Source organism: Panthera onca, chromosome D1 (genome assembly GCF_046562875.1).
Source record: "Panthera onca isolate mPanOnc1 chromosome D1, mPanOnc1 haplotype 2, whole genome shotgun sequence".
Taxonomy (NCBI): Eukaryota; Metazoa; Chordata; class Mammalia; order Carnivora; family Felidae; genus Panthera; species Panthera onca.
The window spans coordinates 2,937,448-2,960,512 of NC_138348.1; the positions used below are offsets into that span (position 1 = coordinate 2,937,448).

Genomic DNA, 23,065 nt, shown 5'->3' on the forward strand with positions numbered 1-23,065 from the left:
GACGTCCGCACAGAACAGGGACGCACAGCCGGAGACACGTGTCTCAGCTCTAAGACGGTGTCTTCCTCAGGCAGAGGCTCGCGGGCAGAAGCGAGTGTGAGCGACAGCGGCGTATTGGGGACAGTTCGGGGCACTTGCCTCCAGGAGCAGCTCGAGAGCGTGTGGGCGTCTCCACAGCTCAGAGGAGCCTGACGTGTGAGCCCTGCGTATGCCAGCCCCGGAGGCCGGAGGGCACGTGGGGCTGGATTGGACCAAGGCCAAGCGTCCTGGGAGTCCCGGGGGAGAGGGAAGGCTCGGGGGCAGCTCCCCAGCTCAGCTAGACGGGCTCTACCGCAGACACCTTTCATTTCCGTCGCTTTTCCCGAACGGAAGCCCCATCTGTTGACGAGCTTGGCCACGGAGGCTGCGGGGTGCAGGGGAAGGTACAGAGTCCTGGGCCTGCCGTCAGCTTGGCCGGGGGCAGGCCTGGGCCCTCAGCTCTCCCGTCTGTCGGTCCAGGGGGCTGGTGCACACCAGGGTGAGGCCGCCATCCGTCCAACAGCCGCCACCCGTTACCTCGGCTGGAGCTTTGGCCTCTCCGGCCCACCGCACTTAGGGGTGGCTGGGGTGCTCGGGAGTCCTCGCCAAGGTTAACGGCACAGCGGCTAAGGTCAAGGAAACCCCCTGTATCGAGCGCCCACTTTCCGAACTGCATCGGTTTGAGACGAGGGGCTATAATCAAAGCCTCCTCGGGAAAGGTCGTGTGGGGCCTCGGGTCTGTGTCACCAGGGCTCCTGAGCCCTCGCTGCTCATGAGCAGTCCTCGGAGAAGAAGGCGTCTGGATGGATCTTTCCCGGCCCAGATCAGGGCTTGAAGGCTGCTCGATTTATCGGAAAGTCTTAGCGTCCGGGTTCTGGGCATTTGCTCTAATCTTGTCACTTACGGTCAAGCTCTCCGCCCTCCCTGCTCCAGCCTCCAGATGTCCGTGAGGAAGCTTCTGGTTGCAGATAACAGAAACCCACTCACAGTGGCTGAGACGTCAGCCGCAAGCCCGAAGGAGGGTGCCTCCAGGGTCACCTCTCCAAACCCCTTGGCCTTTCCTTCAGGGTTGCACAATGGTGGCCGTAGCTCCAAGTATCATGTCCTCAGAGCACATCCCAAGCAAGGATTTAGGGGAAGGAAAGGCACTAGGAAACCCCCCTCTAAATCTTTCCCGCAAGGAAGATCTTTCCCAGAGGGCCCTGGACTCTCGCCCTCGGGTCTCACGGACCACAACTGTGTCGCTGACCCATCCATAACTGCAGGGGAGGCTGAGAAGGCACGGCTCTGACTTCCCCTGCTCCTGTGGCGGGAAGTGACTGGGGCAGTGCCGAGGGCTGGGCGCGTGAGAGGGACGGGGCTCTCCCAGAAGTGGTGGCTGCTGAAGGGGCTTCGATGAGTGGATAGGAGCTTGGCACGTAGCCAGCAGGCAGATCGTGCTCCGGGTGGAATCGCAGGTATGAGCACACGAGCAGCACCCCTCTCTGTGCCGAGGAGACCCGCTCCTTGGGCAGACGGCCCATGAGCTGAAATGGGACCTGGAGAAACGTGGCACACACCCAAGTAAGCACGCGGCCTCAGTGGTGGGACATCCGCGCAGATGTCCCTGCACCAGTTTTTGGACGCGGGGCCCCCTTAGCTCTGCCTCCGCTCATAAGGAGAGGTGAGTTTCTTTGTGTTTTGGGAAGGATTCTCCGTTCGATCTTTCCGAATCTTTCTAGGGCATCTCATAGATGACCTCGTTTCTAAAAGGGGCTTTTTTTTTTTCCTTGGGTCTTTTCTGAAGCTCACATGATGTGTCAAACCAGGCACCTGTGTACCGTAGTGTGAGCATCGCTTGTGTAGGAGGATTAACACTCTTCTTAACGTTTGTGTTAATGCCGTTACACATGAGGTGTCCCGAGCCGCTCGCATACAGGTATGGTTTTGTCGATTCAAGTGTCTCCAGAACGTTGAGAACATGGCTTTAGAACCCACGGCCTAAGGACCAAAGCTGGCCCTCTGCCTCTTGGTGTAAATAAAGTTTTATTGGAACACAGCCCCACCCACTCATTTACATAGCGTCATGGCCGCCTTCGAGCCACAAGTAGCAGACTGGGGAGCTGCCCCCGGGACCACACCGTCCGCGAAGCTTGCAATACTTACTCTCCGGCCCTTTACGGGAAGAGTTTGATAACCCCTGATGTGGGATGTTTGCAGAGCCCCTGTCAAAGGACTTGTCCAGGTGTTCTGCATGAAAACGTATCTACTTCATGCCTCGCAGAAGCATTAGTCCTCGGAACAGAGACAAGATAGTCTGTGGGAAGAAGCTAGTGGTCTATGACGGTAGCGATGGCCGGACCCTACCCTCCAGCTGGGGCCTGGCCGGGGTTTCTCATGACCTCTCGCCTTAGAGGTCAGTGCCATCCGGTTGGCCGGGGGGGCCCTGTGGGGTCTCTGGGTGAGCCCCCAAGCCCCTCACCCAACCCACATTCAGCTCCCTCTCCAAAGCCAGGGTCACCGGGTGATGCTCGCGCTTGGTCCGGTTCCCACGAAAGGACACGGATTCTGGTGTTCATAGCTGTGGACAATGTCCACTGCTCCCCAGAGGGACTTGGGAACTGGTCTGCCCCAAAGCCCACGCACTGCGATCCTTCTGGGCGAGTTTCGAGACCGACAAATGGGGCAGGCCTGGACTCTCGCTTTAATCGCCGCAGGAAGAGAAGTCACCAACAGCCCCTTCCTGCATTCCTAGAAAAATGTCAGGCCGTTGTACCGTTCCGCTGATTTTTTGGTCTTTTTAAAGAATATTCGGTTCAGGGTCGAAGGCAAAGGTTTACCCGCTGGACCTCCTCTGTGCCCTCCTGAGGGTAGTGATGGGAGAGGGGAACCAGCACCTCCTGGTTGGCCCAGGTGCAGCCTGGTTTTAAAAACCAGAAGCGCCCCGTGTCCCGGGCAGGCCAGAGCACTGGGTCACCCCATCTGCATCGCAGACTGTACGTGGGCATCCCAGTTTAGGCTTCATTCTGAGTCAGTAAGCATCAATTAAGTACTTATTGGAATATTCTGATTTTCCGCTTTACAGACACAAAGACCCAAGCCCAGGGTGGGTGAGGGTCCTGTCCAAGGTCCCACGGCCAGCTCTTGCTGGAGCCCAGACTAGGAAGTGGCCCTGCTCCAGCTGAGAGGTCCAGGCAGGACCAGGCCCTGCTCTGGCAGCATTCACATGCTAGTGGGAGAGTCAGACAGTAAATAAGTGAGCAGACAAATTATAATTTCAAATACAGTGAGTGACAAGAGGAAAATACAGCCGAGGGAAAGGCTGAAAATCAGGACATGGAGGGCATCTCCATGCAGTGGGAAAGGCTGCCCTGCAGAGGTGAGCTCAGGGACCTGAACAATGGCCGCAGTCTGGCTCACGCAGACCCAGAGCAGCATCCCAGGGAGAGCCCAGGCAGTACAAGGGCACTGTGGCAGATGAAGTCGGCCTGCTGGAGGAAGAGAAGACCCAGCATGGCTGGAACGGGGAGAATTAGGAAATGGGGCATGGGTCGGATCAGGAAAGGTCTTAGCCACGGTGGGGAATTTGGGTTTTCATCCCCCACTCTGATGGAAAGCTGTTGCAGCGTTTTGAGTGGCGGACGTGATCTGGTCTAACATTTTTATCATAAAAGTGGATTCGGGAGAGACTCAGCAGCAGGCTTTTGTGGTCCTCAGCTGAAAAGCGATGGGGTCTCGGAAGAGGGGGAGGTCGTGGACAGATGTGCAGATACCGGCTCTGTCTCGGTGCTCCTGCTGATGGCACTTGCAGGCAGGTTGGGGAGAAAACAGAGCGTGTCAGGAGGACACCGTGCGCCGGGGCTGGCACCTCAGTGCCCCGCATCCCCTTGGCATGAGCATCAGCTCTTTTGTCCTCCGTTCCCGGAGCCGAGATCGCCCTTTCCCAGGGCGCCGTGGGGACCCCTCCGCAAGGCTGAGCTCCCTGCTCCACCAGGGAAGGCAGGGCTGCGGCGCGCATGCGGGCACCCCCGGGGCCCCTGCTTGGAAAGCAGAGTGGGGTGTCGGGGGCGTCCCTCCCTCGTGGGCCTCCTGCCCTCCTCCTGTGTGCTTACGGCTCTACTGTTGCGACTTGTCTGCGTGTGAGACCGCACGGACACGTCCTCTTCGTTTTGTGACCCGCGGGCGTGTCCTACGGGACATAGACGCGTGTTCAGGATGTACCGTCACAAGGAAGGAAGCCCGAGGCACCTGCCCGCGCCCTTGTGATGCTCCGAGGCCACGGCGCGCGTCTGTGTTTCGTAGGGGAGGAGGTTTGGTGACGCTGGGGTCCCCAGCCGGGCCTTTCGGGGACCGAGGCGGCCGCTTTCCCTTCCAGACCGCACTTCCTTTCCTCCCCGTGGGGAGTGATGACCGCCTCCCGGTGCGTTGAACGCATCTCGGCCGTGTCTTTCTCTTCTCCCCCAGCCGCTGTTGGCAGGTAACACGCCCGGTAGCACTTAGGAAATGCTTTGGGGTGATTTATTACAAAGTAACGAGACGATTTAATTTGAAGCAACTTCTTTGCACATTATTGCTTCTGTTAGGAAAACTTGCGTTGCTTATCGTGTTAGCGCCGAGGAGGAACACCAGGCAGGGCGTGTTCATAATTGCCGATCTGAGAAACGGTTCCTCCTCTGAGAGCGCGTCTCTGCCGAGTGGGCGTGCGGGCTCCATGGGGACAGAGCCCATGTCCTCACGGGCGCAACGTGAAATGACGCTGCCTCCCTGCCCGTGGGGCGAGAGGGGCGCTCCGGCGCCGGGAGCCGCGTCACTTGTGAACGGAAAGCCCACATTCATAACTTCCTGCAGGTGACGCAAGACCCGCCTGGTGCAGCCTGCCTCTCAGAACACCAAGACGGCCCAAACGCGGGGTTCCGTTTCCCCCCGGGAATTACGGCAGCCTCCTGCTGCTTGTGTGGGGCGGGGGGGGCCAGAGGGCAACACCCAGTCCCAGCGGACCGGGAAGCAGGAAGCAGGATGCAGGATGCTGGGAGCGGCCGTGTGTGTGGACAAGGGCTGAGAGGCGCCAGCTCAGTGGCAAGTGACAGATGACTCGGGGAACCGCCCCCCCGCCCGCCCCCCCCCCCCCCCCCCCCCCCCGCTTGCTCGCCGTTGCCAGGCCTTCCCAAGGATGAGGCCCGGCCTTGCCCCTGCCCGCCCGCAGAGCGGCCCTCTGTGCCTCCCTACAGCCAGCACCGCCACAGAGCTCTGGGCCGCCTGCCCACGCCTGGCATCTCTGCCCAGCTGGGACACCTGTTGAGGCCACCGGCGCCCCGCTCAGAGGAGCTGACAGGCTCTCTGTCTCGCCTCATCTTTCCTGACTGGCAGAGCCCGGGAATTTCTAGGACAGCCACTGTCATTCCTGGTCCCTGGAGGTCCCTCTTTCTAATAGTGTCCCAGTTCCCGCCTGCATCAGGCTGTCACCAAAACGCGTTCGCCAGAGGAATGACCGTCGTGAGGCTTTTCTCAGGCTTCCGCCCTGCTGCTCTGGAGAGGGCGGGGCCCCACAACCACTCCTTGGATAAATGCGCCAGCCTCCCTTACGGGAGTCCTCCCGGGTCCCCCCAGGCACCGCCGCCCCAGCGGCCCCAGCCCAGACCCGCCACCCGTTCGCGCGGCCCGTGCTCCGTGGACCTCGTCAGGGAGGAGCTCTGAAATGACGTGGGAATCCTGCCTTTGAACCCACGTGCCTGTGAGCAGCTCCACGCGGTAATTCCCCCGGGCTTCTGCAGCTCCTTGGCTGCAAACCCAAAAATTCTTTCAAAGTGAGAAAACCCGACTTGCGTGTGGTGTTTGCACGAAATGGTGTGTTTGTGGATACGCAATTTAACCAGAAACGAGGTTGACCCCACGTTGGATTTCAGAGACACCCGATGAAGCGTGGACCGACTTGCATGTGGCTGTTTGCTCGCTAGATTTCACGGCCCGTGGATTCAGTGCTAGGTCACAAGCGTGTCGGTGGGACCCCACAAAGCTCTGAGGCCACCGGGGGCCGGGTTGAGGGGCCTGATTGCTGAAATGTCCCTGCTGCCCCCCACCCCGCCTCACTGCACCGCGACTTCCGCAACCCCAAAGGGGGTCAACCCAGCTGACTCAGGGCACCCCCCCGTGTCTGTGTGCACCCGCCCCCGCCGACTCTGGGCACGGCGTCCTCCCCGTGTGGGAGCCTCGTCCAACATCCGGGTCCCCCACGGGCCCAGGCGTCTTTATGACTCGCTCGCCACTTCAGCTTCATGCTGGTGGCTCGGGACAGTTGTCACCAGCGGCAGCAGACGTTGGTGCGTGGCTTGTTTCCATGGAAACATGGTTGCTGGACAAAGTTCCCACCACATGCGCAAGTCACCCGTGGGTCATTCCAGCGAGATTCAGGCCTGGCCACAGAGGGCTAGTGCAAGAAGGTGGAATCGTTGTGCTCTGTGGTCTTCTGTGGTCCCCTTCTTGGGAAGAGCAGGGGCTGTCCGCCCGGCTGAGGCTGTTTTACCGCCTGTCGCCACCCAGCTGTGTCCCCTGGCCACCCACGGCCCTGTGTGACCGGCCCCTCCTGCCTTGGTGTGCCTCAGAACCTTTATCTTGTGGTTCCGCCGCCTTCTGGAATGTTGTCTCCCTCCTCCCCCCTCTGGCCTCCTGACCCCTTCACTCACGCTCAGGCATCGCCCCCCCCCCCCACAGGAAGCCCCCACGGCCACCTTCTGGTTGTCATTACACTGTATCCTGCATGCCAATGTGACTGTTGGATACCTGTCCTCCTGCTCACCTGGGGTAAGAGTATCCCGAGGCGTCCGTCACAAATGACCGTGGGCTAGGGGCTTCAAACAACGGAAATGTCCTCTCCCCAACTCTGGAGGCCGGGAGTCCGAGCCCAAGGTGTCTGCAGGGCTGTGTCCCTCCAAGGGCTCGGGGGGGGGAGGATCCTCCCCTGCCCCTTCCGGCTTCTATTGTCCGCCACCCATCCTTGGCGCCCTTGGGCTGTGGCCGCGTCCCCTCCCATCTCTGCCCCTGTCTGGCGGGCTTCACCTGGCTTCTGGCCCCAGGTGCCTCTAAGCCCCAAATCTCCCTCTATTTCCTTTATGAGGACCAGCCGTTGGTTTTAGGTCCCTCCCTCATCCAGACTGATCTCTTCTTGAGATCTTCAGACGCATCTTGCAAAGACCCTGTTTCCAAATAGGGGCACCTGCCCGGGTCCCCAGAGTTAGGACTTGAGCGTATTTTCTGAGGGGCTGCCACTCAGCCTGCTCCACCTGACCTTCCGTAAGGGCCACACCGGGCCTGTTTGTCCTCTGCAAAGTGGCACGTGTCCAGCCCACCCCTGGCACTTACCGGGTGTTCAGTGCGTTCGGGCTGCATTGACCAACTAATGCACGCAGCCGAGCCTCTGGTCCCCGCTGCTTCTGAGCTCCAGCCCTACCCCAAAACCCGGCCCCAGAGGAGCAGGGAGGAAATGTAGCTATCTGTCGTGAGGTCTGTCCTAGCCCAGATCCTGAGAGCCTGTGGGTGAAGCCTACCCCAACCGTCCTTGTGTTTGAAATCACCCGCCCCGATCCTTCCCGTGAGGGACAAGGCAGGCAGAGCTGCCCCAGGGCCCCGCGTGGTCGCACGTGTTGGCCGCCCCAGGCCTGGCGCCCTGTGGCTCTACGTTTACACCCCTGCAGGATCGGGCACCACTGCCAAGGGACCTCGTGCGGGACTGACAAACCCAAATGCCAACGGTCATCGCTGGCACCTGCTACCTCCCAGAGCAAGTAACGTGTGGTCTTTCCTGTAAGCCCACTGTGGGGCCCGCTGGGAGAATGTGGACCTCGGGCCACGGTTACAAGCCTCCCGAAGCCCGCGCGCCTGCGGTCTTGCGAGGCAGACATCGGGGGGGGCGTGGGGACCCTGGGGCCCACGGTGTGGCCAGCCCTGATTTCCCATGATCCCCTTGTCTCACTCCAAGTATATTCGGTGAACCCTTTACTGTGGTGTGTGGTGGGACTGTTGGGTGAATGAGAACACGGAAACCTTTAGTCTACGGTGTGGCTCCCCGGACAGTTTCAACATGGCGTTGTCTCCCGGTGCCGACGTGGTTCCATATGGATACCTCTTACGTTCTCCAAGGCGGCCAACGGCCTGTATTCCATCTTTATATGAACTAGAAAAAGTTGCCTGCCCCTTTCTCAAGGCCCTTTACGTGCATCTGAGCCCAAATAGCCATAGTAAATATACGGTTCTAGGATGGCCGCCACGTAAATAGTATCCTGTATAGTTGCACTATGCACTACCTACACAACTGTGCTTGGTGGGGCTGGATGTCTCCCGCAGCCCCTGCTGCAGGAAACTGGCAAAGAACGGTACGTTTTGGGTTCACTGAAGTGCCTTCCCACACTATTCAGAAAACACATTTGAAGACGGCGCAGCTAGATTATGTTGGTTTGTTTAGTCAATCAACACAGGTACACTCTCACCAAGAGCGGACGTCGTGGCGCCTAGGGAGATTCCGAGAGGAACAAAGCAGGGATGTGTGCTCCCAGGGAGCCCACAGTTGATGGGTCGGCGGGTGAGAAGGACCCTATCAGAGGCTTGGGCCAGAGGAGACAATGTGTGACGTAGCCCCTCACTGGGAGGGTGTGGGATGGCTTCCGCCCGGTTCAGGGGGGGCTGTGCTCACCAGGGCTGGGGAGGGCGTGGCAGACAACAAGGCAGGGAGGCGTGACGGGGGCCCATGGGCGAGGACTCGGGTAAAATGCAAGGCCATCGGCGGAGCGTTTCAGGGAGTGAAAATGTGCAGGAAGGCTGGGCAGTGACTACGGTCCCAGGCAGGGGCAGGTGCAAAGCAGGGGAGCGGTGTGACCGCTGGGGCTGGGCTGCTGGTTTCGCCAGACCCCGTCACCAGGGACCAGGTGGCGTTGGCCTCCGGGCGCGCACCAAGGTCTCAGCGAGGAGCCCGCATGGGCGCCAAGGCGGTGTCCCCCTGAAGCCGGCTCCCAGTGCGTTTGGGATGCACCTGGAGAGCAGGGGTGCTGGCGTGCGGCAGGGGTGGCCAGGGGAGGCTGGGCGGCCTCTGGTTTCTGGGCCTCCGCGTCTCCATGCCGCGGCTTCCGGGTATGGCCACGGCGGTCGTCCCCTGACGGTTTTCAGACCCATAAATGAGCAGAAGGAGCCCTCCGAGAGCGTCTCGTCTCCCGGAAGGTTCCTCCCTATGTCCCGGGGGTGGGATTGCCCCGTCGATTCGTGGGGGGTAGAGGGGGTGCTGCATGGCTCTGCCGTCCGGGCGAAACTAGACGTGAGCTTCCTTTCAAGGGAACAGCTCCTTCATTTGCAGCTCCCGGGGCGTTTCGTGGTTTGCTACGAAGACTCCATACCTCTAACGGCCTGCCTGGGTCTCGCCTGCCGGGGCCCAGCCGGCTGCAAGCAGTCAGCTGACCTCCTACCCTCTGGGCACAACCCGGGACCCAGGGATCGCCCTGGATGGAGGCTCCTTCCCCCGAGACCCTTCACCACCAGCACCGACACCGAGCTCGACCCCCGCCTTGTGCTCACGCCCGACCTGCTGTCTCCCACAGACGCAGCGGGGTGCGTGGCCCTTTGCCGGGTGCTGTGGGCATCTGCAGCGATGCCGCCCAGGACCCACGTCTCCCGGGGGATTCGGCAAGAGAGGACGGTCTCCCTGTCCCGGGGCCTTGTCTCACCCGCTGCTCCAAGTGCCTACAAATCGGGTATATTGCTGCCACTTTGCAGGCGGGGCAACTGAGGCTCTGAGTAGCTGAGCTGGTAAAGGCCCATCTGGGACTCAGTACAAGTAAGCCAGGGTCATGATGGGCGGGGGCCGGGGGCTATTTAGATCCTGAAGCGAAGCAGGAAAGAAGTGACGGGCAGTCCTTCTCCGTATCAGAGACGAAGGAGTTTGGAGCTTGCTCAGGACGTGCGTAGCTACAGGTCTGGGGACAAGACGGGGACGTGTGAGGCAGAAAGTTCTTCAGTGGTGAGGGATCGTTGAGAGGGCTCAGAGGGGCTCTGTCATTAGCCCGGGAGGGGTCCCTGCAGGGGAAGAAGCGGTTGGCCCCTGCAAACAGTGACCCTACTCGGGACGGTTGCCGTTATTAACACGTGCTGCGTGCCTGGGCTACGCTGGGATGTTGCATCAACTCCTCCTTGGCCCACGTGGAGTGTATTGTGCTTAATCCCATTTCGCAGAGCAGGACGCTGAGGCTGCGAAGGTCAGAGTGACCTTGAGTCAGAGCACAGCTGGGATTTGAGCTGAGCTCCCTGTGATGCCAGCACTGCCCCTCAACCACCGTGGCAGAACACCCCCATGCGGTCGGTGGGGGTAGCCGAGGCCAGGCCGCACTGCCCCTAAGATGCTCCCCAGCGTGGGGGTCAGGTGGGAGGACGTGTACAGTCGTCCATGAGGCGCACAAAGCCAGAGGCAGGTTTGGGTAGCATCGGCTCCTGCGGGCAGAGGCGGCCCACAGTGGGACCACCGCCTGGAGTGCGAGACAGATGCGCCTTGGAGCTGGGCAGAGGTGGGTGTTGGGGGCCGCTTGTGTCCCAGGGGAGATCAGGGCTCAGGACCTGCAGGGCAGACACTGTATTTCTGGGGCTCCAGGGCGCTGCTTGCCTGCAGCTACTCATGCAGGGCGAAGGCGGTGGCTCCAGCCGGGGGCCCTTGGGAGCCTCTCCCTGGAGAAGAGGCACCCGAAGGAGCCACCGGGCCAGCGCCCCCCACCCCCTTAAAGGGGTTGAGCGGGAAGAGGTGGGTGGGTCCGCAGCTGTGTTCTGCTTGGGGGAGGCTGGAGACAGGAAGGCCGGGCCTGGCAGAGGGTCCGCACATCTCCGCCTGCCCCCAGCTCCTCCTGCCTCGACCCCTGCGGCTCCCCGGGGTCCTGGCCGACCACCAGCCTGCTGCCGTTCCTGATGGCAGTTAAAGGGATGGCTCCCTGGGGCTCCCCTGTTCCACCGCACCGCCGTGGGGACTGCCCTTTCTGACCTCACGGTTACCCTGGGAGGCCCAGGGCTTGTTCTCGCCGCCTTATGACGTGAGGGGAAGGTTTAGAGGTTTAGAGAACTCCGCCCCCTACTAAAGGCCAGGCTGGCCGTGTGGCCCTGCCCATGGGCTCTCAGGGCCCTGGACTCCTGGCCCTGCTTCTGCCCTTTGCGATGGGCTTCAGTGGGCTGAACCAGGGAGCTCATGGTCACGGCCAAGCTCCCAGAGCAGGGGCTCTCTGTCCCCAGGACAGGAGACAGAGCAGGAACACAGGGACACAGCCCCTCCTCGAGTTGTTAGACCACCCCAGGCCGGTCATCCTGGATTGCATGGTGTCTCAGCTGTGAAAGTATGTGTCCCTGCTGTGCCAGCCCTTTCTTGGAACTCAGGGTCACCCTGGCAAGTTCCACTGTGTGCTTGTCCCGTGCAAGGGCGGGAGTGCAGGTGTGGGTCAGGACGTGAGTGCATTCTCCGGCTGTGTCCCCCAACCTCTCTGTGCATTTTCTGGCTGTGTCCCCAACCTCTCTGTGCATGCTCCGGCTGTGTCCCCAACCTCTCTGTGCATTCTCCGGCTGTGTCCCCAACCTCTCTGTGCATTCTCCGTCTGTGTCCCCAACTTCTCTGTGCATTCTCCGGCTGTGTCCCCAACCTCTCTGTGCATTCTCCTGCTGTGTCCCCAACCTCTCTGTGCATGCTCCGGCTGTGTCCCCAACCTCTCTGTGCATGCTCCGGCTGTGTCCCCAAACTCTCTGTGCATTTTCTGGCTGTGTCCCCAACCTCTCTGTGCATGCTCCGGCTGTGTCCCCAACCTCTCTGTGCATGCTCCGGCTGTGTCCCCAACCTCTCTGTGCATTCTCCTGCTGTGTCCCCAACCTCTCTGTGCATTCTCCTGCTGTGTCCCCAACCTCTCTGTGCATGCTCCGGCTGTGTCCCCAACCTCTCTGTGCATGCTCCGGCTGTGTCCCCAACCTCTCTGTGCATGCTCTGGCTGTGTCCCCCAACCTCTCTGGAATGCCTCTTCCTCGTCTGGATGACGGGAAGCTCTTGGCAGCCTGTCACTTGGTCCAAGCACCCCTGTCCCTCCTCCTCCCCGGGGCCACCCGGTCTGGGTTGGCTGTGCTGCTCCCAGATGGCTGCATGCTGGGGCCGCGTGCATCCTGCAGGCTGTGAATCTGGTGCTGGACAAAGCTGACCTTCAGTTGTCTGTGACTTCAAGCCTGTCAGCACACTGTTCCCAGTGCTTGCTGTCTGCGTCCCCCGGCCGCCCCCCTCCGAGACAGGGGCCAGCCGGATGCTTCAGGACCTCTGGCACACAGCCCTCCTGTGGCCAGCCCCTTAGGACCCTGGAGGAGGCCTCTCCACGTTGCCTCCCGCCCCTCCTCCTTCCCTCCGCAGTGGCCTGGCCCTCCAGCTGCCGTCTTCCGGGGCAGCAGAGAGTCCCAGGGGCTATGCCGCCCCGAAGGTGGGGAGGGCCCCCGTTCAGCCCAGGCTGCGTGGCCTGCCAGGAAGTCCACTTCCGCCCTGCACCCCCGGGTGCCTCCAGGGCTGGACAGTCATGTGGCAGGGCGCCCTTGCTGTAAACGATGGGAGCCTCGGGCAGCTGAAGCAAAGTCGAAGCTTCTGGGTTTCTTTCCTTTAAAAAAAAAAAAAATGCTGTGCCAAGAGGCGGGTGGTGTGGCCTTAGGTTGTCTCTCAGAGGGGGGAGCCCACGAGCCCCCCTCGCCCCGTCCCCACGACTCATCACCCCCTGACGGAGGCCTTGCCGTAAGTGGCCTTGGCGTCGCTCGAGCGTCCTGCCTCCGGCCCCCACCCATCGGCAGCGCCCCGGCCGCCCCCTCCGCCAGCCTGCGCTTTCTCTGTGCGGGATGACTCCCGGCAGCCTTGCGGGCTCCTTGGTGATCATGGGGACACCACATTCATTCGGACCGAGAGGGAGGGGCCGCTGCGTCTGGACGCCGGCTCGTGCCGGGAGCAAATAGAATTTGATTTTCAAACACCCCTTCAAGAAGAAGAGCCGCTTCCTCATTTGTCCGCCGGCTGATCCCAGCTGCACCCCCCTCCCGCCCCCCGAAGATGCGCCGGCCTGCGCGCCCCAGCCCAGCTGCCCTCGGTGCCTTCCGGCCACTTACTTTCTTTGCCTTTCGGCGCCGGGAGCCAGCCCGCGCTGCCGTGGCTCGGCGGCCTCCCCACCATGCCTGACTCCTTCCTCCCGCTCGCCCGGGCTCGGTGCTGCCTCTGCCCGCCCCCCCTCCGAGCCCCATTGTGCCGAGCCCGCCTATCCCGTTAGCCGGCCCCCCGGCTGCCCCCGCTCCTCCTGCGCTCTGTGCTGCTTACTCTCCTCCGTGCTGCCCGGATCCGGCGAGCTGGGTGATTAATTGGCTATGATGATGAGCGTCCCCGGCTCAGGATCAGCCACGGTGATGATGACGGGTTACAATAATGGTCGCTATCCCCGGAATTCTCTCTACAGTGACTGCATTATCGAGGAGAAGACAGTGGTCCTGCAGAAAAAAGACAATGAGGGCTTTGGATTTGTGCTGCGAGGGGCGAAAGGTAAGAGTGGCTGTCTCCAGCCCGGGTACATTCACATGTCGTGTGAGTGTGTGTGTGTGTGTGTGTGTATGTGTGCACACCCGTATGAAAATGCTCCCCAGCTCGGAAAGAAGCCTTTTTTCCTGGGGGCACTTGGTTGCTAGACAACCGTGTTCTTTAACATTCTGCCTCACTCAGAAAACACCGGGGCTTGCTTTCGGAATATTTTCCATTTTCTGTGCACAATATTGCTCTGAACAGGCTCTCGCTCGCTCGCTCTCCCTCCCCCCACCCTTTCTCTTTTTAATAAGAAATCAGGGGTTCAAGCTACATTTTATGGTGTAGTTCAGCCCGGCTGTGGCTGGATTTGGAGCTCCTGTTCTCAGATGTCCACAGTCACCCGGTGCTGAGTTTGGGGTGTCTAGGAACTGCCCCATTCTGGGAGTGGGCTTCAGTTCCAAGAGTAGCAGGCATCCGTGTGCCCGCCTCTAAGGTGACTTTGCAAAGGAAACGTGGCAAGATGGTCCCCTCTGCCGCGGACTGAGCCAGCAGCATCCGCATCACGTGGCCTGTGGTGGGGGGTTCCGGGGCGACATTCCACGGCAGCGCGCCCACCACCAGCCCTGAACCTGGGGGCTTCCCTTTAAAAAGAAAACAAAATGGCATCACCTCCCCATGAGGGGAGGCAGCTGCCCACCGCGCGTGTGGGGTGAGAAGCCATGTGGAAGTTTCGTCTCGGAGCCTCCGTGCTGTGCTGGGGTCCTGCACCTGTGCTGGGAAAGGCCTCCTTCCCCGGGAGCACCCCCACCTGCCCTAAGCTCAGGCTGCCTGGGAGCGATCTGTCCAGAGAGAGGAAGAAGAGCCAGATCTGTCCCCGTGTGTGCGTGTCCACGGCTGAGTGATGTTCTGTCCCCTCCCCCTGCCGGGGTCGTCTTCCTCTTGCCACCCACCCACCCCGGCCACTCGTAACTACCCAGGGAAGCCCATCTCTTGCCCCGGAGTTTTTGTTCGGCAGCTGTGTGGGGCCCAGGAGCCGCGGCTCGCGCTGCCGAGGAGCCAGGGGCCCAGCCTTCCCATGGGTGCTGGCCGCAGAGTGGTCGCAGAGAGCCGGGCTCCCCGCGGAACGAATTCCCAAGCAGATTCCAAATCTGCAGCCACCCACTGGGTCAGCGCTATGATCTGTCCGTGCTCCAAGTTGAATTCCTTTGGTCCGCGCGTCTCTGTAGATGTAAATTTGGCAAGTGTTTCAGTGTGGTGTTTCTGTAGCTCTGTGTGGTTATGGGGGGAACTTTTCCATTTTTAGAACTGAAAATGTTTAGTCACTGATGCTTTTAAAGAAAATGACAGGCGTGTACATACAGACATGGACAGCGAGTGTTTTCGGCAGAAAGGCCGAGGGATCCGGGGGCACCACAGGGCAGTTGGTTTCACTGCTTGGGTTGGTGCCGACCTACGGCCGTGGCTGTCGAGCCCTCCCCAGGGGAGAGCGCCCACTTCCGGCGGGAGACGTGCGCACCTCCTTCCTCTCGGGGTCCCGCGCGGGGCCAACCTGGAAACACCACCCAGGCTGGTATTGAGGTCTCCCTTGTCTTCCCAGCGGATACGCCCATCGAGGAATTCACACCAACGCCAGCGTTCCCAGCCCTGCAGTACCTGGAGTCTGTGGATGAAGGAGGGGTGGCGTGGCAAGCCGGACTGAGGACGGGGGACTTCCTGATTGAGGTAGGGACACCGGTGTTTGCATCTTTCCGCTTGGGGAGAGCGCCGACTCTCTTACGGCCGGGGCCCGTGGTCTCAGCAGCACGGCCGTTGGGCCAGACCTAGGGGTACTCGTGGAGGCTGCTCCGGACTCGTGTCGTGTGGTTATCTCCATCCATTGTGGATGCCACTTCCTGTGGGCTGGTGTGTGTTCGGAGCGTCTTTCAGGCCTCGGCTGTAGCTCTTCGGAAGGTAGAAACGTTTGTGGGCGTTGGCCACCGGTCTTCAGGTGGAAGGTAGAAGGAAGAGAGACACGTGGCTGCCATGATGTCGGGGACACGCGCGGATCTACGTGTGGTTCTGTTATCGCTGAACAGAGAAACGCCAGGAGGGGCCGTCGCCCATTCTCGTGCCACAAGGGCAGGAAGGAAAGTGCTGTGCCGCGGCCCTTGCTTACGTGAGGTCTGTAACGCTGGTGGCTGAGAGATCACTCACTCGAACGTCGCAGTAACGCTGCCCGTCCGATGACTGGCCTTCAAAGACTAAGTGTGAGCGAGAGGGGAAGCTGGCGTTGCCAGTATGAGAAGGAAAATTTTAAATCCAGGTGCTTTGAGAACGGGCTTTTCCCGGTAGGTATGAGAGGAGGGCACCTGTTGGGATGAGCGCTGGGTGTTGTATGGAGACCAGTTTGACGAGAAATTATATTTAATTTTAAAGAAAGGAGGGAACTCTCTTCGTTCGAAGAATCCCACTAGACACGAGCGCCCTCGTTTTCCGAGCCCTTGCCGGAGTTGGCGCCTCGGTGTGCGTCACGTGTCTGGGCCACCAGCGCTTCCGAGCTCCCTGCGTTTTGCGGGTTCAGGTGTCACTTTCCATCTTGTTGTGCAGAGGAATGTGTTACTCTTTGGAAATGTTAAGGATAAAAGAGGGTGCCGTACCTTGGAAAAATTACTGTTAAGGGGTTCGGTTCACTCAAGCGGTCCTCCTTGGGAGTTGACGTTTCTTGGGAAGGCATTCTTCCGGGCTAACCCCGAGCCCAGTGTCACCTGCACTGGAAACGTCCACGCAGGTGGGAGGGGTGGGATATGTGGTGGCCCCGCCGCTGGGCCGGCCAGACACTTGCTCTTCCTGCAAAGGAGACCAAGCCCATGGCGACGTGGCCACTGGGAGCCCTTCTCCCGGTCATGCCTAAGCTTCCCAGGGTGCTTTTGAGCTCGAGTTTACTCGTGGCCTCCTTAGTGCTTCTCAAGGCTGGTGGAGTCATGGAAATCCAGAAGGAGAGGCACGGTGGTGGAAACAGACCCAAGAGCCAAGGAAAATGGAGAAGGTGACTTACCCTCTTCAAGGTGCCTTGTGTTGGTCTCGTTTCATTTGCTGAGAGATGTATTTAAATTACTGTTGACCAATCAGAGCCCGGCTTGGAAGAAACCTTGGGTGCGTGTGTATCCAGAAGGATGGAGAGTGGGGCCCGCTGGGCTTTCGTGGGTTAACTTGATTTGTAACCTCACAAAAACGCAGAGACTGGTTGAATCATCTTCTGTAGGATGTAGTTGTGATGTAAGTCTCCTTCGCGCGTGCGCGCGTGTGTGTGTGCGTGTGTGTGTGTGTGTGTGTGTGACAGAGAGAGACCCAGAGACAGAGGCTCCAATAGGTTGACATAGCCGATGCTGGTTCTTGGGTTTAAATAATACATGAAGGCTACAGATGGAAGCGTGTCCCCCGTTGTCTGGCTCATCGGAGTGCCTCCTTGATAAACTAGTCGGGAAGAAAAACGTGGGACCGCCTCGGAGCATGTGCTGGGCCCATCCCTTTCGCGAGGAAGCAAAGCTACACCCGGTCGGCGGACACGTCTGCAGTGTGTGCCTGGCCTGGGCGGAGAGGGCCAGCCGCCCGGCCAGATTGGAGCCTCCGTGGAAATTGGGAGCGGGGAGAGTGTCTGCACTTGTGTTTGCAAAACACTTCCTTTGACATTGTTTCTAACCTCTGATATGCAAATATATTTGCCATTTTGGAACAGGTTTTAGATTCCGGGTAACCTCTGAGCTCTGGGATTCTAGGAATGGCTGGCGCTGAGAGGCGTGAATGCTGTGTTGGTGTTATTTTGTCACAAAGACCCGAAGGAGGGCTGAGCCCTCCACAGCCACCCTGGGCCGCTTACTGGGGGTCACGTGCTAATGGGGGGACGGGGGTTGGGCTGCTGGAACACTGACCCACCCAGTGCATTTCCAAGGCCACTCTTGGGGCTCAGAAAGTCTCCTTTAGCTGCTTAGATTAAAAAAGGCAGAGTCTCCCTGAGGTGCTTCCCAGCTGCTGGGTTGTACCACTGGAATATTAGAGTCGCTTATAGCCTCATAGGTACGTGCATTTTCCAACAGACGGTTTTTCCACCTTGTCCGCTGAAAGGCTTCAACCTTGGAGGGGTTGTTCTAAAAGAACCCACGTTGTCTCGGGCGAATCTTAATTTTGGCCAGAAGCCATCCCTGGAGTCGAGGGGGTTTCTGAGCCTTGGGGAAGTGCAGGGTCCCGTGTGGAAGGGTCACAGGCATGAGCAAATTGTCCTTGTTGCCCCGCACTCCTCTGGGCAAACCTCCTTCTCTCCCTGCTCTTGGAAAGGAACTCGGAGCATGCCAGCTGTTTGTATTCTCTCTAAAAACGTGTGCTGTGGTTTGAACGTGGGACCAAGGGGCAGCTCCCGGTGGGTCTGTTCTCTCCTCCAAGTCTGGCTGGACTTGCATCTCCTGGACCACCGTCCTTCTTCCTTCTCAGACGTGGTCATCTGCCGGTGCCACCAGCTCCTGTCGCGAAGGGCTTCCTATCGTGTGTGCTTTCCTCGGTGCTTGCCCTCCAGAGCTGACGTCCCTCCTGCCCTAGCATTTGGGAGGCGTTTGCTCCTTGGTCACCAGGACGGTTTCTTTGCTGACCTTGCCCCCCACACTCCCCCCGCCGAAAAGCAAACACTTGGGGTAGAGTCCACGTAAAAGGCCATCGTGAGCCCAGGAATTACATTAAGACAGATGCGTCTAAGTGTGCCAGCCGGGTTGCTATAAAAATTCATCTCAGAGGAGGAAAAGGAGAAGTGGGTGCCCCACAGAGGGGGCATCTGAATGTGGTGGCTCCATAGGCCATGTGTGTTTGCATTTTCAGATCAGCATAATGGGCTGGAGTCCCCTGCGTGGCTGGTGCCCCTGGAGCTTTCCCAGAGGGCTTCAGGTGGTGGCGGGAGTGGGCAGGGCAGCCGGGGCCGAGTCCTTCCCGGGAGGAGTGGGTCTGGGTGGCGGTGACAGGCCAGGGACGGCAGTAAGCACGGGAGTCAGAGAAAGTTCCTCTTTCCAGGCAGGCCAAATATAAGCACGGGGACTCCACCATCCCGGAGTGACAAAGGTGCTGTGTTCCAGCAGGAACCCAACTCAAACCGGGCTTAATAATAATAGACGCTCATCCGAGAACTAAAAGCAAAGACTGCAGAGGTAGAATCAGCCTTCGGGCACAGATGGTTGAAGACTTCATCCGCTGTTTCCTCGAGATTATCCTGATTGGATCTCCCCGCCCCCATGAGATGGGGCAGGAGAGGTCACTTACGAGGAGTCCCAAGGATGACGTAGAGAGTTTCACATCAAGTAATTGAGGAGACGTGGATGTTGGGATGTCACTTTGGTGTCCTGCATGGGACTCCCCAGACTGGATGGCCTGTCAGCCTCATACAGTGAAACCTGGCCAGTGACAGAGTCACCTGTCATTATTTATAGAGACCTGGATGCCAGCCCACACCTACAGAATCAGAGGCTTGAGGCAGGACCTGGGCATGGCATCTTTAGGTACTTAGGTGATGCTGCTGGGGGTTCCAGATCGGCTGGCCTGATCGTGTTGGCTTTTTAAAAAACGAGAGAGAGAGAGAGAGAGAGAGAGAGAGAGCATGAGTCGGGGAGGGACAGAGAAAGAGGGAGAGAGAGAATCCCAAGCAGGCTCCGCTCAGCCCAGAGCCCAACACAGGGCTCGAACCTGCGAACCGTGAGCTCATGACCTGAGCGGAAGTTGGATGCTCAACCGACTGAGCCCCCAGAAGCCCCTGTGTTGGCGTTTTGAACCCTCATCTGTCATCAGGTCCTGCATGGCCCTTGACACGAGGCCAGGACCATCTTCCTTCCACAAGCCCCCCCCACCCCGGTTTGGAAACCCAAGCTTTGTTTCTTGCTTCACTTTCTTAAATGAAAACGTTCTCTCTCAGAAGAATTTCTACAATACAACCAAACACTACACGTCAAAAGACCAAACAACGTTTGCAGCAAACACAACCAAGGCCCGTGTCCTTACTGACAGTAACCAAGGGTGTATCTGCCGGGCACTGCACAATCCCATGTAATCCTCGCAGCGAGCCTATAACATGGCTTCTGTTGCCATCCCCATGTTACAGATGAGGAAACCGGGGCACAGAGAGGTTAGGCCACTTGACCACAGTCACAGAGCTGGAAAGTGGATTCCAACCACAGTAACGCCAGAGCTCGGAAATTCTTGAGAGACACGCTGATGTGCTTGATGTATAAATGGGCAAAGGGTAAGAAGAAAAAGAGATGACGAGGTGCCAGTTTTTATTTTCAAATTAGCAAATGCTTTTTTTTTTTTTATTACTCTACTCGTCGCGGGTGACAGCACTCATGTTGCTATGTGGAAGAATAAATTGCCGTAAACTTTTTAGAAATCGATGTGACGGGATGTAGTAAGAGCTATAAAGCCGAATCAGGGATTTTGTATCTAGGAATCCGTTCTAAAGGAATGATCTACAAACAGACAAAGCAGAGAGCACAGTGTAGCAAAAACAGTCTAAGGGGCTGGGACTGTAGGGAAATGGTTGAGGGGACATCATGCATCTGTTGTGGGCGCACAAGAAAGCATTTAAAAATCATGCTTGTAAGGAGTTCTTGCTACTAATGAGAACAGATCACCTTATATCGGTGAAAAGGGCAGAACCAAAATTGTCTGCATAATACCACCTAAATCTCCCCCAAAATAGGCATAGGAAAAAAAAAAAAGGAGAGGAGAGGTTAACCCCTGGGTGATGGGATCGTGTATGGTTATTTTCTCTTTTTTCAGACTTTTGTCTATTTCTCAGATTTTCGAGAGTGACAGTATTAATTTTTTTGACAGGTACTAATTTCATAAATAGAAAGTTATTCCTTAGAAGACGCTGTCGCACACAGTTGAGTGGTGGCTCAGCCTCCGTGGCCAAGGTGTTGCTGTTTGCTTCGGGGACGAGAACACTTTCCTGGGCGTTAATTATTTTCCTGGGGCCATTGCTTACCAACCTGATGCCGAGCTGGAGGCTCCTATGGTTTTTGTCATTGTTTTCTTAGCCCTGAAGTGGCCAATCTCGTTTTTGTGTTAATTCCCTAAATAGGTTTTCCCTTGCAGTTAAAAGCAGGCAGCAATATCCTTCATCCTTGAAAACTGATGCTTGAGTTTGCTAATTACTTTTCCTCGTATTAAATGCTTGTAGTCGTGATGGCCTACAACTGTTTTATAATCTCGGTTTGCACCGAAGTGAGGATGCTAAGGGGGATGCCCCGGGGTTTTCCTCAGAGACCATTTGAGTATCTTATGTTTCTTCGGCTGAGAATCGTAGCACGAGCTCTAGAACACATTTGCCTAAACCATTACCTGTCACCAAGCTGGGGATGTGAACAGTTGGAAAAGCTCGGGGGTAATCTGCCAGCCTTCCCCAGCTTCGGAATTAAATTGCACGAAGGACAGGAAATGAAGTTCAGGTTCTGCCCCCTCGGTTGCTGCGCCCGTCACTGATCAGCCCATGCTTCCTGGGTCTCAGTGTCCCCATCAGCAAAACGGGTGGTTGGGAGAGTTCGGTCATCAGGACGGGCTGTGTGCCACGAGCTCTGGGCACATGGGCCGCTGTGAGCGCCGGTCTGGTTAGAAGGCCGAGGCCAGCAGTGCATGCCGTCAGCACTGGCTGGTGACCATCCTGTCCTTCGTTGTCATTCATGATGCTTGACTGGGAAGAAGGAACTGATGACTATTAGTGGAACAAACAATAATGGTAAGTCATGATAAGTTCTAATACTGGCGGGCGATCACCACCACTACCGTCGCAAGCATGGAGTGGTTATAGAGCACACCCACGCTGTGCCAAGCACATAAGTCAAGAGCACACTGGCCGTAGCTTCTTCATGCGTCTCTGTGGACGGCATATCAGCTGATACAGGCACCTGGCCCGCCCCACCTGCAAGCCCCAAATATCGCTGGCAGCCATGCCCCCGGATTTGGCTTGAACCTCTGCTCCCAGGGCGCGCCCTCTCCGCCTCGTTCCGTTCTCTTCTGGCACGAGTCGGGCTTTTAGGTAATCTTGGAATTTCTCTTCATGATTCCGTTTTGCCCTCCAGCCACAAATCCCAGGGCTGAGGCCAGAGTCCTGTCGTGGTTTCCCCGGTGCCGGCATCCTTCCCAGACAGTTGTTCAGCCCCAACACCCAGCTCACATTTCTCTGTCCTGCCTTTCGGGATATTGTGAGAGGCTTTGTCACATGTCCTGCTGGTGCCCCCATGGCCAAGCTGGGAACTCGAGCCACCCCACTCCCCCAAATTCTTAGCGTCTTATTTAAATCATTTTACAGGGTTATCTAATTCAATAACTAAGTGAAGACCGAATGCCAGCTGATACTAGCGGGAAGGTAGGGTGACTGGTGAATTCTTGACTTTGAGTCACATTGGTACTTCAGTTGTGAAGTTCTGTTGGTTTCATGTCAAAGACAAGCAGGGCCCAGTGGCTGGCTGTGGTCTCTCCAAGTGTGGAGCGTTTCCGTTCTGAAGCTCTGTGGCTTCTTGCTGTGCTCATGTTGGAAGAGGTCTGGGCCCCTTGGCCAGCCTCTAGCTCTGGCTCCCCTGCTGCTGGGCTGCCGGCACCTAGGTCAGTGCAGAGAGTAAGCATGGCCATCTTGACTTGCCTCTTCACCTCCCTTCCCAGGCTTGCTGGGGTCTAAGCTCCCAGTCGCTTTTCAGTGATGACTGAAAAATATTCCTTTGGTAGCAAATAAAAGTCAGCACAGAGGAGCATGTCTGTTTTTGTTGCTGGCCTCCACACGATGCCAGTGCCTGTGGCAAACTGCTGTCATTACAGTCTTGGCCTTTCAAGGCTGACAGCACTGGGGTCTCTCTGTGCATCCTAGCACTGGGGTCTTTGTTCTCCAGGGCTCTAAAGAGACCCCTGCTCTGAGCAGAGCCCCTGAAAGTGTGGGAGCCTGGACCCCTTTCCTGCACATAGCCATAGCCCCTTTCTGTGCCTAGAGAATGATTCACTTTGTCCTCCATATTGACTGGGAACAGGTGGTCCGGGCTGAGGAGCAGCCCGGAATCCTGCTGAGAAGGTAGATGCGGGCAGTTTAGCTATTGCAAATCTGAAGTCTTGGCTCATTCATTTTGGGGTTCTAATTTGAAGCATCAGTGATTTCAATTTCAGGCTAAAAAAAGATTCAGAATCACTTCAGGGGACCACGGCTGCTGTGCTCAAGGCTCCATAGGCCTAGCAGATGGCAGTGCACTGAGTTGGATAGAGACAGAAAGGAGCCGTGGTCAAGGGCACAGGCTGTGGATTGTGATCTGGGTTTGAATCCAGCCTCTGTCACTTGACTGTTTGAATGCGAACGTGGACAGATCTCTCATCCCTTGGCCTCAGTTTCTTAAACTGTAAATAAAAATGTGTTTGAAGCACACAGCATGGCTCCTGGCAGGGTGACATCTCAACAATTAGTATGAATTGTACACATCACTTTTACAACTTCATTCATTCAGGTGCTGGGCTGCCATGTGCTGTGGGGAGAAAAGACATGAATCAGAC

General features: G+C 58.0%; 1 protein-coding gene across 7 annotated transcripts in view; it reads left to right on the forward strand.

Moving 5' to 3' along the window:
• SHANK2 (SH3 and multiple ankyrin repeat domains 2) overlaps window positions 1-23,065 on the forward strand; it is a 493,595-nt gene that overhangs the window by 332,494 nt on the left and 138,036 nt on the right. For 5 of the 7 annotated variants that reach the window (XM_081790210.1, XM_081790211.1, XM_078433811.2 and 2 more), the window contains 2 exons: window positions 13,467-13,549; window positions 15,126-15,250. In XM_081790210.1, coding sequence (XP_081646336.1) covers window positions 13,467-13,549; window positions 15,126-15,250 — 208 coding nt within the window. Of the gene's footprint in view, window positions 1-12,868; window positions 13,550-15,125; window positions 15,251-23,065 lie in introns of those variants that run through there. The other 2 variants (XM_078433815.2, XM_081790212.1) reach the window with 2 other exon arrangements.